Source organism: Heptranchias perlo, chromosome X, assembly GCF_035084215.1.
Source record: "Heptranchias perlo isolate sHepPer1 chromosome X, sHepPer1.hap1, whole genome shotgun sequence".
Classification (NCBI taxonomy): domain Eukaryota; kingdom Metazoa; phylum Chordata; class Chondrichthyes; order Hexanchiformes; family Hexanchidae; genus Heptranchias; species Heptranchias perlo.
The window spans coordinates 6,383,185-6,400,049 of NC_090370.1; the positions used below are offsets into that span (position 1 = coordinate 6,383,185).

At 39.5% G+C, this 16,865-nt stretch overlaps 1 protein-coding gene across 11 annotated transcripts in view; it reads right to left on the bottom strand.

Moving 5' to 3' along the window:
• Window positions 1–2,190: 2,190 nt before the first annotated feature.
• The window catches only part of kmt2d (lysine (K)-specific methyltransferase 2D), a 207,723-nt gene continuing 193,048 nt past the window's right edge, over window positions 2,191–16,865 (bottom strand). For all 11 annotated transcript variants that reach the window (XM_067976637.1, XM_067976644.1, XM_067976647.1 and 8 more), the window contains 6 exons: window positions 15,636–15,766; window positions 14,572–14,740; window positions 12,350–12,466; window positions 7,375–7,448; window positions 6,603–6,711; window positions 2,191–5,138 (listed from right to left, as the gene is read on the bottom strand). In XM_067976637.1, the coding sequence (XP_067832738.1) occupies window positions 5,046–5,138; window positions 6,603–6,711; window positions 7,375–7,448; window positions 12,350–12,466; window positions 14,572–14,740; window positions 15,636–15,766 (693 nt within the window). In that variant the 3' untranslated portion in view covers window positions 2,191–5,045. The remainder of the gene's footprint in view (window positions 5,139–6,602; window positions 6,712–7,374; window positions 7,449–12,349; window positions 12,467–14,571; window positions 14,741–15,635; window positions 15,767–16,865) is intronic.

The following is a 16,865-nucleotide window of genomic DNA, read 5'->3' on the forward strand; positions in this document are numbered from 1 at the left end:
TGTCGCTGGCAAGGCCAGCATTTGTTGCCCATTCCTAATTGCCCTTGAGAAGGTGGTGGTGAGCCACCTTCTTGAACCGCTGCAGTCCGTGTGGTGAAGGTTCTCCCACAGTGCTGTTAGGTAGGGAGCTCTCGGATTTTGATCCAGCGACGACGAAGGAACGGCGATATATTTCCAAGTCAGGATGGTGTACGACTTGGAGGGGAACGTGCAGGTGGTGTTGTTCCCATGTGCCTGCTGTTCTTGTCCTTCTAGGCGGTAGACGTCGCAGGTTCGGGAGGTGCTGTTGAAGAAGCCTTGGCAAGTTGCTGCAGTGTATCCTGCTCAACATGGAGGAGGACTGATTCATCAGCTGAGGGAGGGCGGTAGGTGGTAACCAGCAGGAGGTTTCCTTGCCCATGTTTGACCTGGTGCCATGAGATTTCATGGGGTCCGGAGTCAATGTTGAGGACTCCCGGGGCCACTCCCACCTGACTGTATACCACTGTACCACCACCTCTGGTGGGTCTATCCTGCCCGTGGGACAGGACATACCCAGGGATGGTGATTTAAGTCTGAGACGTTGGCTGAAAGGTACGATTCTGAGTATGGCTAGGTCAGGCTGTTGCGTGATTAGTCTTTGGGACAGCTCTCCCACTTTTGGCACAAGTCCCCAGATGTTAGTGAGGATGACTTTGCAGGGTCGACTGGGCTTGGTTTGCCTTTGTCGTGTCCGGTGCCTAGTGGTCCGTCTGGTTTCTTATTGTGACTTTCTGTAGCGAGATTGTACAACTGAGTGGCTTGCTAAGCCATTTCAGAGGGCAATTAAGAATCAACCACATTGCTGTGGGTCTGGAGTCACATATAGGCCAGACCAGTTAAGGATGGCAGGTTTCCTTCCCTAAAGGACATTAGTGAACCAGATGGGTTTTTAACAATAATTTGGTAGTTTCATGGCCACCATTACTGACACTAGTTTTTTTTTAAATTCCAGATTTTATTTAATTAATTGAATTTAAACTCCCCAGCTGCCATGGCAGGATTTGGAACTCATGACTCTGGATTACTAGTCCAGTAACATAACCATTATGCTACCGTACCCTGAAAGGACAGTGAAAACGGGATTCAATAATATCTTTCAAAAGGGAATTAGCTAAATACTTGAAGGGGAAAAATGTGCAGGGTTAAGGGGAAAGAGGAATAGGACTAATTGGATAGCTCATTCCAAGTGCCGGCAAAGGCACGAAGGGCTGAATGGCCTCCTTGTGTGCTGTATCATTCTATGATTCTATAAGATCGTAGCTGATCAGAGTCCATCCATTCCTTTAGACCTGTGTCTGGATAAACTACTCCCAGGTTGCAGGTCATCTACTATACCAGTCAGGTTTAGATACCTGGATCCAATAATTAATAAAAAAATGCTTGTTTTGGAAAAAAAAATCATCATTCATTTCAAGCAGAGCAAATTCATGTCTTTGGTGCCCCCTGCTGGGTTATTGTTACAAGCAAGAATGAGGGAATCTATGTTTATGTAGTTACAGCAGTCAGTTTTATAAGAAACCAGACACATCCTGGTTAAACATATTTTCATTTTTTGTTAATATCACCTGTTTTTCTTAAGTCCGTGCAATCACATATCTGTATCAATCCCTATGTTTTATGAAGGAATATCACCTATGTAACCATTCTGTAACTTGAGCTTTTATCGTATCTGCTAAAATGTCAAAAACTTGTAAAATTATCTTGCCTTTTCAGTTTGTAGCTCTATTAAAACATATTCGCAAAAGCCTCAGAGTCTTTAATAATATCTATAATTGTAAACATTACTTCACAGAATCCAATTTAAACAGCTGAGCTTTCATGCTGAGGAGAGCAGGCCTGCGTTGGTAACACCAGCACCGCTATATAAAAAAAATTGCAAAATGTGGTAACAAAATATGACAACACTTCACTGCACATATATTTATTGATTTCTATTCTTGGAGTGATTGTGATTTAAATGCCGACTTCATTGTGTGTTTTAAGATACTTAACTGGAATGGCATCTGTAGGTGACACTATAAAAACACAATCACGATATGACCTCAATTCTTCATGACAAGGGTCTCGAACACAGTAGAATGCTCTTCAATATGGATCCTTTACAATGGCAGACTAGGTTCTCTTCTCCCACTCTAACTCTCGAGACAAATAAATGTAATCCCAGGGTGATTTTATTTCAAACAGTTTTAATGCAGTAAATTCACCTCTGTAGGAACAGATGTCCCTATTTATCATACAGTAATGCAAAGATGCTACATTTGTATTTAAAAAAAGGTTTGTACAATCTAGCCAACATGATCATAAACGGTCTCTACATGTACCAGGGATGTACAGAATAAGCTTATTCCTGCAGGAGATTTAATACATAGAGCAAGAAACATCTTGGCTCTTTGACATAAATTATATACAATTCAACTTATGTTCAGTACAAAAAAAAACATGCCACATACAATAAAAAAGGATAATTTTAATTCATTACCAGTGACAACATTTGCTGTACAGAATGCACACAACACAAACAAAAAAAAAACTTTCATATTCTGGAAGTTTACTTTGTCATTAAAAAATACTCAGAAATCTCTGCTTTTGTTTTTGCCCCAATTGCAAGGATAAAATGCACCACAAAATACCTAGCTCAGAGTGTAAACAGTATGAACAAGGCTTTACTGCAAACAGGACATCTTCATTTGTTAACTGAGTATGTTCCAATACATTACGTGACTGTAACTTCCCCAACTGTGGCGGTCAGGGAAGTGGGATCCCACAATGCATTAGGGCTCTGCGGACATCTTCAGTTAAAATGAAAAAAAGCCCCATTTTTAAATTAGAATCTTCCATTAAAAGACACCCCGGCTCCTGTCAGTTAAAGAGAGGGGTGAAATCAGCTTTTATTATAAAAACAGTAAAACACTGTAAGCTTAAATTTATCTAACATGATCTACATTACCTAGAATCTTCTCATTGCATGCTAATGTCTTCCCTGCTTCAATCCAACCAGCAGCTATTTTATATCACCAATACCAACCGTTCATTTGTACGAATGAGAATCTGATCCAGTGGTTTCTGCTTTGGAGATTTCTACAAGTTTTGTATTTACATTTTTACAGTTGCAGCGTGGAGAAGATGCAGTGGGGGCAGCAGCTTTCACGAATTGCGCCAATAAAAAAAATCTCCCCCATCCAGACCTATCCTACTGTTCCGAATAAAATTCACACTTTTATATATATATTACAGGAACAAAACTACAGTAAAATGACTTGTGGAATCAAGTAGGTGAGAAATCCTTCAGTGCAAGTCTCCTCTGCAAGAGATTTCAGAGAGAGTCCGTTTGTGCGTTGAACCAAATGCCCTAGCCACTTGTCTGTCGATACTGACTGATCAGGATCAAGGTGGCCTCAAATCAAGTCTTCAAGTGCCACCCTCCTTTTCACTATGTTTTACTTTATTGATCAGCAACTGAGGACTTATAATTGAGGTTATAGGTCCCCATCGTCCAAATTAGATAGCCCTGTATGACTGGTGTGTTAGTTGCTTCTATTTTTGAAACAATATAAATTGTGTGTTGGAAGAAATGTCACCAATCATGGAAATATATGTTGTCAGGTCGACAGCTTAAAAGGGATTGTCCAGATTCAGAGTTGGGAGCTGGTCAATATATCAATTTGAACCTTGGTTTTCAACCGGACAATGCTCCCAGGAGTGTTACAGCCAGACCTCATCAATAACAGTATTAGAATTGTCTGTGCCAGCCCCAGAGTCCCTATACATTAAGTTGTTTCCAGTAAATCCCCAACAGAGAACCATTCAACTGGTCCTAGTGAGTTCTTACTAATGTGGATTGTCTTTCAAAAAGTATCTTTTGCACATTTATTTTTGAGTAACAATGTGCAAAAGATCAACATTTCCTCGATAGTCACTCAGATTTTACACACAGTGACCAACATGGATGGATGCTTATATTTTTTCTCAGTTTCTACCAAGCTACTTCATTGTGTTTTTCCTTCTTCCAGGTTTTGGTCAATTATGGAGTTAACTTTCCTTGAAATAAACTACAATCTGGTGATAATAATAAACACACAAAATAGAGCTGTTGCTGAAAAGTCAACATTACTGATTTTGGCAAAGTAACCAAAAACCTTGCAAACAAGAAATCCCACACTGATCCTCCAGCATACAATTAGGGCAAATAGTATGGGAAATCCAAATCTATTAATGCAGTCAAATTTGTCACACCCAAGGGACACCATCTCTTTAAAACTCTAGTGTTTTTAGGAGTGCTGCTCATTAAATCGCTGCCTTGGTTTCAAAATCACTCGCCCCCCAACCCCCCGCCAATAAAAACAAAATCTGCGTTTATTTTACTTATACCCGCAATGTTCAAACATTCTTATATTTTTAAAAAATCTGGTCAGATGAAAACCCCATTCCATTTGACCCGGAGATGTACCACACCTCTATCTAAAATCAGAGACCCCTTCCAGCAGAGTCAGGAAAGCTGGTGACTTCCCGATCCCAGTCTTCCCTCCTTTGGCTGGACTTCATTTGAAATCCAATCTGTCCTTTAGGTTAAGTCCCATCAGAAAAGGTCTGCACAGCTGAGAGATTCTCTCGAGGAGACTGCAGACAGCAACAAAAATCCATAGATTACATTCAGAAGCAACCCACAGGCCTAGCAGGAAACGCAGTCATTGGCTGTGTATCTTAATATCTCTGTACACCTGCTCAGTCCATTTGTTTTAGTAACTCATTGTTCGCTAAATGTTGTTAAAAGGTTCTGCACCTCTGAGATTAACAAGATCACTACACTAACTCCCAACTACAGATATTCTCCAACATGAAATGTGGTAAATACTTCTTTGTAAACTAGTGAGAATTTTTCCCATCTTTGTAGTCTTGCTGCTGAGAGACTCCATGTAGGATAATCTGTCAGTATGATTTCTGAGTATACCAGATGCTAAGTCCAGAATTCTGAACTCTCTGAAATTGTTGTGAATTCTGAACCAGCTAAAATTGCTCTAAACATTTTAGTTCATCCACTTTCTGCAGTTGAGAGCTCCACAATGACATGGAATCTTGTGCTGATCATCTTCAAAATCAAACTTATAGTCATAAGTCAGCTGAAGAAAGAAAAAAAATACCATTAAGACAGAAAATCACATACAGGAAAATATAACTTCAGGATTTTAGACAGTGCTATATTCAAGTGTAGACCTATTCACTTAAGTTGTCTACTTCTACAACATTATTTCATACTGAGGCCTTATAGTAGCTGAAAGGAGGTCCAGATGAGGGTTTGCCACTGAAGTGTCAGTATTGTTTGTAAGCTCAAGACCCTAATGTAAAAGTTAAACCCACCACTTCAGACTCCTGAAATGATAGTAATGGAGCACTATGGAGAACTGAGGAAATGCATCACTGTTCTAACTATAGGAGTTGCATGTCAAGCACTGCTGAGAAATATATATTTCTTATTTTGGAATGTGTCTGGAGGACTGGAGTGGCAGATGGGGCTGGGTGGAGTGTGGAATGGATGACTGGAGAATTCACGTTTTAGGCAATATCGAGACTAACTAATCTCACGCAAGCGTGGACAGGGGATTCAGGCACTGGAACTAAAACCCAGCTATAAGAATGTGAAGGGAATAATAACTAGTACATAAATGAGCATTAAATAATAACTAGTATATAAACCAAAATTAAACCGAAAACAGAATTCGACTCGGATATTTAGATAAAACCCCTTAAACCGACTGTTGCGCCATTTACTGGTACCCATACTGAAACTTGCTTTCAAGGTTTGCTATGGACTGTTCTAATAGCATTTACTTTTAGCCCACTAAGTAGCTCAATGAAGAACTGACTGAACTCATCACACACATCAATATTATGATTGGAATGCCAGCCCCCAGCAAAGTCATGTCCACAGAGGTCACAAGTATCATAGACTTGTGCTGCTAGATTCTTTACCAAATAGCATTTTGATTAAAAACATCAGTAATAAACCTTCTATAAAACACAGATGGGTGCCACTGTACTAAAATATAACTCTTTCAATTATATATTATGTATCATCTCTAGCACGGTCAAACATCTCAGGAATTAATGCATGGCATCCAAGACTATTCCTGAATGGAAAACAATTATAAAATCAGAACAAGCAAATGTCAATCATACAGTATGATGTGTAGAGGGAGAACAGTAGCAGACAGTGCTGGTGGTGGTCAGAGATGCCTCAGAAGCCCAGGTTAGAGGCAAGCTGTTCCAGTAGCATGTTATTGGAACTCGAGTAGCTCTATGTGCTGCTGGATAGCCCATATGCAGGGTTACATACATTGCTGGAAAAAGGAATCCAACAGAATGCAAGTACCATATAAATGTTCCTAAAATAATATCCATCTGATTTCCCATTGTGGAAAACTTGGGTTAAGCTGCCAGCAAATGAAGAAATAAGCTAACACTTGGATTTGTTATACCTCAGATTAACATCTGTGCTTGACATTACATGTCTCATATTAATTCTCAGTCAAGTACCCAATAATAACTCTTATTTTTCTCTGTGCTTTTGAGGTTTTTCCACTCACCTCCTCTCCTTTTGGAATTCGTCTGCTTGAGATAATGATTATTTTGTCCTCCTTGTCAAAGGTCACAACCTCTGCCACACAGTTGGGGGCACAGGAATGATTGATATATCTGCACAGTAGAAAAAGTTTAAGTTTTTTTTAATAAGAGAAAAGCAGCAAGTTAACACCACAAAAGTGCAATCAGAAGAAGTGAAGAAGTAATTTATAATGTAGTCAGCAATGGACATTTCACAATACTATTTTCACAACTGTAAAATGAAAATACCAGGAATCAAACAATTAACAAAGTTAGCTCCACTAGTAGTCCTTGAGAGCGGGATGTAAATACGTGTATAGGTAAGCCTAGGTACAACACAAATCAAATTTGCTATTGTAATGATTGTCAAAACTTGTACTATGTACGAGTTGATTTCCAAATACACTCATCATTTATATAAGATATACAATGTTACTATGGTTCAAATCATGTGATCATCATTCAAGATCAAATGCAGATTTCTTTACTGTCACCCTTTGGGTGAGATTGCTGATGGCCTGGAAAGGTTTCCCGTTCTGTTCTCATGGGTGCAAAGGCTGTATAGATGGGGGCAACAAGGAAAGGGGGTAGAGACTGCCAAGGGGATAAAAGTTTCACGCCTTTACACAAAGGTACAAAAAATTCAGAACTCTTGCTCGTCAATAACTAGAAACATTCATTATTACCAAATAAATTATTTCAATTCAATTCTAAAATCATTCTTGCTGATGCCATCACAACAGAATTGTCACCTACCTGGCTGGGCCTCCAGTTAAAGTAGCATCAATCACATGTTCATTATTAATCCGAAACATATAAACACCTCGATTCTGAAGGAAAAGCAAAAACAAATTTAGCTTCCGATCTAGTAATTCTCTTCTCAATTCTTGCACATCCACTTTCATAAAACTATAGAGTGCCCAAAATTTCCAGTGTCAACTAAACTCCGCATTTCAAATAAAAGCTGTCCATTTCTATGAGCTGAGATAGCTCTACTGTCAATAACAAAACTTAACAGATATATGTGAAACTGGTACTCTCTCAAGAGGACAGGCGGGGGGTAGTGATTGAGTCAGCGTTGCATTTCTTGCACTACATTTCTGATGCATCTTTTGCAGTGGCAACTGGCATGTTTTATTTAGTATGATATTTGCACACTTTTGGACAAGAGGAAAGTTACGTTTTGGGGTTGTTACTCTAAATATTTTTCTTGGGTTCAGTGTCTCAGACCACTATGTAGGTGAGCCATCCTTCCCTGTTACGTTTTAGGATTTTTCTAGTCTTCTTACTCTTGATTATTTCAGCTCTCTTATACATTTTAGATCACTCTCATGGGCAAGTCCCAACTACCCATTATCCTTGCCTTGAGATCTAAGATCTAGGTAAGTGCCTGGTAAATTAACAAAACATGTCTGGGTAACTGCTTTTAGTTACTGGACTTGTACTGTCATAAGATATCACCCTAGTCTTCAAAAGTGACAAAGCATTACATCAGACCTTGTTTTAATTTTAAAATATCAAAAATTTTTTACAAGAGATAAACAAGCACAAGAACTAGTCACAAAAAGTTAGTATGCAGGTACAGCAAGTGATTAGGAAGGCAAATGGAATGTTGTCATTTAGGGGGATGGAATATAAAAGTAGAGATGTTTTGCTACAGTTGTACAGGGCATTGGTGAGACCACATCTGGAATACTGTGTGCAGTTTTGGGTCTCCTTATTTAAAAAAGGACATAATTGCTTTAGAGGCGGTTCAGAGAAGGTTCACTCGACTGATTCCTGGGATGAGGGGGTTATGTTATGAGGAAAGGTTGGACAAGAATAAGAGGTGATCTTATTGAAACAGATAAAACCTTGAGGGGACTAGAAAGGGTAGATGCTGAGAGGATGTTTCCCCTTGTGGGAGAGACTAGAACTAGGGGCCACAGTTTAAAAATAAGGGGCCTCCCATTTAAGACTGAGATGAGGAGAATTTCTTTCCTCTCAGAGGGTCGTGAGTCTCTGGAACTCCCTTCCCCAGAGAGCGGTGGAGGCAGGGTCATTGAATATTTTTAAGGCTGAGTTAGATAGATTCCTGATTAACAAGGGAGTCAAAGATTATAGTAGGTCGACGGGAAAGTAGGGTTGAGGTCACAATCAGATCAGCCATGATCTTATCAAATGGCAGAGCAGGCTCGAGGGGCCACGTGGCCTACTCCTGCTCTTAATTCGTGTGTTCGTATGTACGTATATATTTACAGTCGACAACCTTCCACCTAACTCCTAGAATTTACAAATAAATTTAGAATAAAAATAAACAAAGAATACAACTCTAATAACTAAGCTAATCCTTCATAAATTACTTTTAACTAAAGTGTTTTTCCTTTCTTTCAGGAATGTCAAACTGACCAGTACTGACTGGTTGCTTCTTTGAACTTTCAAACTGCCTATCGATTTAAACAGGGCAGTCTTTTCAAATCTAGGAAAGTGTTACTGGAACTAATTGAATTTTGAATATCTGACTTAAACATTTAAAAAGGTCAGTCAAATGCAAACAATAAATCACACAGCATGGTTTAAGTTAGAATTATCTCTCTCTCCAGTCTGTAAGCAAATTAAATTTGCAACGTTGTTTCAAAATGAGCTTGGTACAGGGAGATGAACTGTAGTCCTTTTTAATTGCTTATGTAGTGTAAATGTATTTAAAAGAACAGCCACCAAACCAAAACGATAAATTTCATTTTGTCACATTTCCTCTCATGTGGAGTTTGTCTTTAACTGCCCAATATCTAAGAAATTTGTAGCCAGCTCACAGATCAAAAGGAAGCCCTCCTTACTGTATTTTGACAACTGGTTATATAATGTGCCCTTTACATGATCACTCAACCTCAGAAGGTGGTAGAATAAACACTTCACAAGACTGTAGCTAAAGCTATAAACTACCAAACAGTAAATGAAGAAGTGAACAAAAGCAATGACATACTATAGATTTACAGTAGTTAGACGCCTCAGATATGACAGAAAAATGAACAGTCGGATCTGCTTTGCTAAACTGCAATGTAAACTGGATTGAACACAAAGCCCCTGAATATTAACCATTACGTGGTGGTTTGTTTCTGACTGTCCACAGTCTTTCTGCAGTATGTATCCTATGGCTTTAAACAAACTACTTTTTATATATTTAAAAAAAAGATGAGAAGTACTTTTCAAAAAATAGAAGTGACTGGACAACAGAAATTTCAATATGTGTCTTGAGCTCAGAGCTTCCAAACAAAACCCATAAGATGCTTGTATTTGAATTGAAGGGCACTGCTCCTCCCACAGGTACAGAACCAAACAAAATACCTATATTCTGAAGCGAGTATATCAAAACAAGCTGGGACAGTTTTTGAGTGTTTGGTTTTTAACCCTATAGGTACTATGGCAGTAATAAAGAAGCCAATATCATGACATATCAGACAAAAATGCTTAATTTTTTTGTCATGGGAGGTTAAAACAATGCTAAAGTAAAATCTGGGGTTGCTTGGCCCAAACTCAACTAGCAACCACAATTTCTCTTAAAATATTCCTACAGAGCACAAGATCATGGAACACCACCAAATATTGATTGAGGGAATGGCATATTCTGGTCTTCACATCAAGGAAATTGAGATGCTGCATAATGCCTACTAGGTAAGGAACTCAAGGGTGGTTTATGTCATGTTTTTCTCCTATCTTTTCTCTTTTTATTTTTCTCCTGTATGTGTCTTGCTTCTTGTCCTAGTTTTTCTTTTATAATGTTACCCCCTCCTTTTCTTTTTGTTTTTTCTCTATTCTCTGCATGCATAACTGTACCACTATAGTATCTTAAATAAAAAAATCTGTGAATTATGGAAATCTAAAACAAAAAGAAAAAAATGCTAGAAATACACAGATCAGTCAGCACCTGTATAGAGAAAAGATTAACATTCCAGGGCAAGACCTGTCTTGAGAAAGGGCCTTGCACCCAAAACAATAACCTGTCTTTCCTCTTTACAGATGCTGACTGACTTGTTCATTTTCAATATTTCTGTTTCACTACAGTATCTTATTCACTTTATTTTCTTTGTTCTCAGAGCTTTACATCAGTTTCAACATCAGGGAACATAGTACTGGGGGCACTGGAGACTGTGAGTAGGGTAAGCATAGACAGACCAGAGTGACCCCAAAGAAAAACCCTGGCAATAGTGCGGCCATTAGATGGGATATAGGGCGATATCAGAGGTGCAGAAACTTGAATAGTTTGAGCATATAGCGTACAATCCCACATGTATTATTTGAGTGCCTTATCTGATTTAGGAGGTTATTTGACAAAATTATTCAACTTACACTAAATTCCATGCACTTGTATATAAACACAGCACAAGTACTTAACACTTGATGCTTATATCACAACCTGATATACACCAGTGTACACAATTTACACACTAGTACAGCATTCACCATTGCACTTAAACAATTATATGGTATCATTCTGACAGACAGTCACACCAATATCAAGAGATCTGTCCCTTATTAGGATTAATTCAAATTAGCAATGTATCTCTCAATACAATCATAGAATCCTACTGCAAAGCAGGCCACCATTCAGCCCATCCGTCTGTGCCACCTCCCTGAAAGTGCTATCCACTTCGTCCCATTTCCCTGCTTACACCCTTTTAAATCTTTCTTTTTCAAATATTTATCCAGTTCCCCTTTAAAAGCAATGGTCATAAGCAGACCTCTTGTTACTTAAATTTAGGACAAGCCATTTCTCACCTTCCATGTCTGCATTTTCACTGTGCAGATGGGCACATTTTTATGTAGGCAAATGAAGTAACTTCTTTACAATGTGAAATACTATGACAGTAAAAGACACAGATGTAGATGAAAGTGGGGTTTTTATTCTTTCCATAACATGCATACTGGGTACCAGTGTTTCATTGGTCCACACATTTCTGCCATTGTATGAACTGCAGTAGATGTTTTGTACAGCTGGTGTTATACATCAATCATAACGCCTGTTTTGACCAGTTGCATTGGTAACTCTAAAGTAAATAATCATTTTTGGAGATCAACAAACAACACTTTATGTTATTGGCCAACAATCATATTGTAGATATGATCTACTCAATTCAATTTTCTTTTAAGCGCAGAAACTGACTTCAATTATCAGGAGTAAACTTTGATGGGGCAAGAATCCCTTTTATATAAATGTACTCCACAGACCCCCACCTCATGTTTGTTTTTTCCTGTGGCAAATGTAATCCCCAAACCAAGAGTGGCCAAACTTTCCCCAGGGCCTCCAATGCTGCTCTGAAAATGGTTGCTGGATGGTGTGGAAAAAGTAGCCAGAAGATGACCATCCCTCCCTGACTGGAAGTACCTGAATTCCACATGGCAACTCTCCATAGCAGCATGGCTGAGATTGAGGACTCAGTATGTGAGAGGATTGCAGGAATAAACCCATGACTTGCCAATGAAAGATGCAAACTGGATAGCCACTTAAGTTTGGCAGGGTAATGTGAAAACTGTTGGCATTAGAGTTCACTCCAAAATGATGTGCCCAACACTGATGTTCTTTTCATTTTAAACTTGAAACTTGAATAATTGAAAAAGAAATTTAGTACCTGCAGATTCCAATGACCTGAAAATAACAGGTGTCAAACAGTGCCAGTCCTATTACTTGAAGTCTGGCTCAGCAGCTGTGTTTGAAGCTGTATACATTATGCACAGCGATGTTGTTAATCCATACCTGAGTCTCGTACAATTTCTCCCTGCGGTTTGCAACCTCATTGCGAATGATTGTCCCTATATATTCAATCACCATTGTGTGCTTCTCAAGGTCTTTGGCTGCGTAGAGACCCAGACCCTATGGAGCAGAAAAATATTGAACAGAAGGTAAAACAAATATTGAAATTAATTCTATCAACATCCAGCACTGAAAGAAGTTCATTGGCTCCTGTCCAGGTTCGATTATTCATGATCGAATGTCACAAGGTTCAACCTGTGCACAGATCCTCAGTTCCCATGATATACAAGCAGGAGGATGTTTTCCCAGCACAACTCAGTGTGTTCTTCCTCATTCAAGTGTAATTTATGCTTCATGTACCTTTGCATTGGCTCATCATCTGAACAAGCTAAATCGATGGGACCATAACTCAAGTTTCATGCTAGATATCAAGTCCTTTTACTGCACGCTAAGAAGCCCAGTGGATTTTTTTTTGGCCAGAAGTAGCTGACAATGTAGCCTATGGTCACACATTCAGTCTCGTTCATCTATTGTAATCGGTAAGATCCCTCTTTGAAAAACGACTGAGCTCAATTGTCACACATTAAACTGGTCATAGTCAATTTAAGACAGTTGTTTGGATCTTATTTCAAGTCCATTTTTATGTAAAGAATCTGCCCCAAAGGCTGAGGATTGCTATCCTTGCAGTTTGCTCAAGACAACTACATTCAATTTAAAATTTGTACTGGTGTCCAGAGATACCATAGAGGCTGCAGAACGCAAAGGTTGATGAATTGCAAAATTGGAGCTGGAGAAAGTTAGTAGACAGGCCAGGGAACACTTCACCTTCTCTGGCCAAATCAACCAGCAAGGAATGCTGCTCCAGTAGCTCCTCTATTTTGGGATCACTCTTGAAAACATTCTCTATTTAACCCCAATTGCTTTCGTTGTCTCGAGCTTGAAAGGTGGGGTGCATGGAAGAATTGATTAAAAGAACTGAGCTTGGACATTCTAGTCAGCCTTTCAGTAAATTAGACAAAGTGTCCGTTTGCTGAATTTAGAGTAGGTTTCAAGCTTCTGAAAGTAATAAGATATCAGAAGATAATTCAAACAGGTGCCATGTGTATCGGTTGCCAAGAGGAATTCATAACCATTAATATAGATCTTGAAACCAGGAGGCCACCTTCAAACTGGAGGCGGCGAAGACAGCCTGGCTGTGTGACTGCAAACAGACCAAGAACCCTCCTTACTGCGACGGCACTCACAATGGGAACTGGATCCAACAGGCTGCTCTCCATACAAGCCCTTCTTTGGAATAGTGTCGCATCACAAGCTGCTGTGAAAGCTACTTACACACACTACAAAAAAATCTTTGTTCACCTGATGTCACCTTTTTTTTTGAAAGCAGTTTAGGATCTTTCAGGAATTTCTGGCTTATGTGAGATTTTTTAAGATGCGAGTTAAATTTAACAGCAGTATTAGGGGAAGGGGGGGAAATAATCCAGACCCAAAGGATTGAAATGGTCCTCAGTAAAAATTAACATGAAGGCAATTGCGACAGAAGATTTTCAGTGTTATGTTTGAATGAGATTAATTTAAGGGGAAGCTAGATGAAGAAGGAATAGAAGGATGTGGTAATGGGGTGGGAGAAAGCTCGTGTGGAGCATAAACACCAGCATAGGTCAGTTGGGCCGAATGGCCTGTTTCTGTGTTGTAAAATTCGATGTCATTGGAAGTTATCCACCCCAGATAGCCTTGGTGAGCTAAGACAAAGGCACCAAAAATAATGAGGGGCATTACTGGCTCAGATAGCAACACTTGTCATGTTCAAAGCTAAAACTTTGATGAAAACTACGACAGAGCTACTAAAAGGCACAAAGCACCACTATGTTACAGCAAACACAGAAAAATCCCAAAGTAAACTTTTCCCTGTGCATATAAACATACAGTTAAGACTGCCATCGATGATAGCAGAAAACGCATCCAAGAGTGTGATCTTGAATGAAACCTTATATACACATAGCAAGGGATCACTCGACCAAAATGACAACTATGCAAGGGCATGAATATCTTAGATAGCGATCCTAGGAGATTAGATTGTCAGTGAAATTCTTCCCTCCACCCACCACTATTCCGCTGGATGATGGTAAACATTAAACAAATGATAAAAGAATTTGATTTCAGAGTTCTGGAGTACAGAATCTGTTAAATTGGTGATATTTCACAGCTTGTTGGTGCTGACTCACCTGTATTCGAGATCGAGCCAGGTAAACATTATTTTTCCACTCAGTTTTCAGTCGGCGGTACTGAGAGGATTTAGAGTGGACAAACTGCTTGCTGTAGGGAGTGTTAATTTCTCCAGTTATTGTACTCTGAAATGCTTTTGAAGTGCTGGTACTGTTCAAGGTGTGTGGCCTGTTATGTATGTACGGAAAAAAGATGAACATTTATACTTGGACAATTTCAATTCTTTTATACTTAACATTACATTTGCTATTTTTTTTCAATAAGAAAAGGCTCCCCAGAAGCAAGGTCCCCAAAGGGATCATCGTTATCTGGTCTAAAGACTAAAAATGTATTTGAGGTATTAGTCCTCTCTACAAATCATACTCTTACTCAGGCCAGTACAAAAATGATGAAGGCTACAATTGAAAAATCAAGTTATATCTCATTACTGATCATTTTAAAATAGGCTTTTGTGACCCAGTAGCCGTGTCTAGCAGCAGAGCACTGGAGTCACCACCAGAGGGTTGAGAGTTTCATATTTAGCTATGGCTATTTGAACTTGCCTATCACTGAACATTTCTCCAAGTGCTGACCACTCCACTAGATGCAGTATTATGCCACACTGTGGAACACTGAAGTATACAATGAGGTAAAAAAAATGTCAAGACGAGCGGTGAACCACATCTCACACTCCTGTTAGGCAAGCATGAATGGCAGCTACAGAACACGATGGCCCAAACCGTTCCATCCTCCCGGGTCAAGGAAGGAGTCCAGCAGACAAAAGCACCGGGGACATAACAGGATGGGGCAAAAGAAAAAAATTAAAATAAAATTAGCACTCATGAAAAAAACATAATTATTTCAAACTACAGTGTTTTCCAACAACTGTAAGTCAGGGTTCTTCAGTGGGGATCAAAATATCACATACATATATTACACACACGTACGTACGACATTTGAATATAAATTGATCATAGTTTAAATCTTGTAACAGAGTTAACTTCATTATAATTGTTCCTTTATAAGATATTTTATTAAGTTATCCTCATAAGAGGCAACTCCGCTGTATTTTCCCTTTACCTACCGTTTGTAGTGAGTCATAATCTTCGGTTCAGAACGGGCACAGCCTGTTGGATTAACAGCTAGCGGGAGCTCCATAAGTGGGTGCCGACCATACCGGAATATGTAGTTCTGACAACTCTCTACACCTGGCAACTGGAAGGAAAAACGAGATGAATTCACATAAGAATTTTGAAAAAGTAACTTCAACACAAAGGGGGTAAAACTTCCTTCAAGAGAAAAAAAATGGGAGATGTCCATTTTTCTCTATAATTAAATGACTTACTAATTAAATTGCATAGTCAGAAATAGCACATTTCAAAGTCCAGCATTATGGTTTCCACAACAACCCTTGATACCATAACTGTCACCATGCTATCTGATTGCCCATGTGACCAAGTCATGGATAAGTCAGAATTTCTTGCAGTTCAACACTGGCGAGGCTGAAAACATCCTGTTCACCACTCCACCAATTCCATGGCTCTAAACAAAGAATTTTCTTCGCTCGGTTTTAATCATTTCTGTATCTGCTTATGTAACTTCAACCGATTTGCACCGTCTCTATTCATGTGTGTACTTTAGCTGCTGCTACCAAACCCGAGCTCCCTACCCCTGTGAGCTAGCTTCTGGCCCGCTCTACTCTCAACTCCCATTTCCTCCCACCTCTGCAAACCATACTCCTACCTAATTTTCCCTGCCATCACTCCAGGCTCAAGTCCCTGCTGGACATGCCCATGGTTCACCTCTGCTCTATCTTAGGCATCCTCTTCCAGGCCCACCATGGCACCCGTTGGTGGGCCTGGAAGAGGATGCCTAAGATAGAGCAGCATCCCCAACTGCCTCATTCGATCACCAGGGTTAATCTCTCCAATCTCCTATCCAGTCTACTATCGTTGTCCACTTCTCCAGTGGCCCCCCCAAGCCCTGTGCTGCCCTTGTTTATTCTCTTGCTAATAAGGGCCTCCCCATTCTGGATAAGTCAATTGATACACAGGGCCTGATAGAAACTTGGCTTAAGGATGGTGCCCTTTTCCCCCTTACTGAAGCCACTCTGCAAAGTGACATTTTCCACCACACCATATTGCTTCAGAAAACTATCCTGGATACACTAGAAATTCATTGCCTTTACGACTTGAGCCGTTTGGCATCTCCCAATCAATGTGAAAATTAAAATCTCCCATTATAGCCACTTTGTCTTTGCTACATGCTTTTCTGATCTCCGTATTTATGCATTCCACTACTGCATCACTGCTGT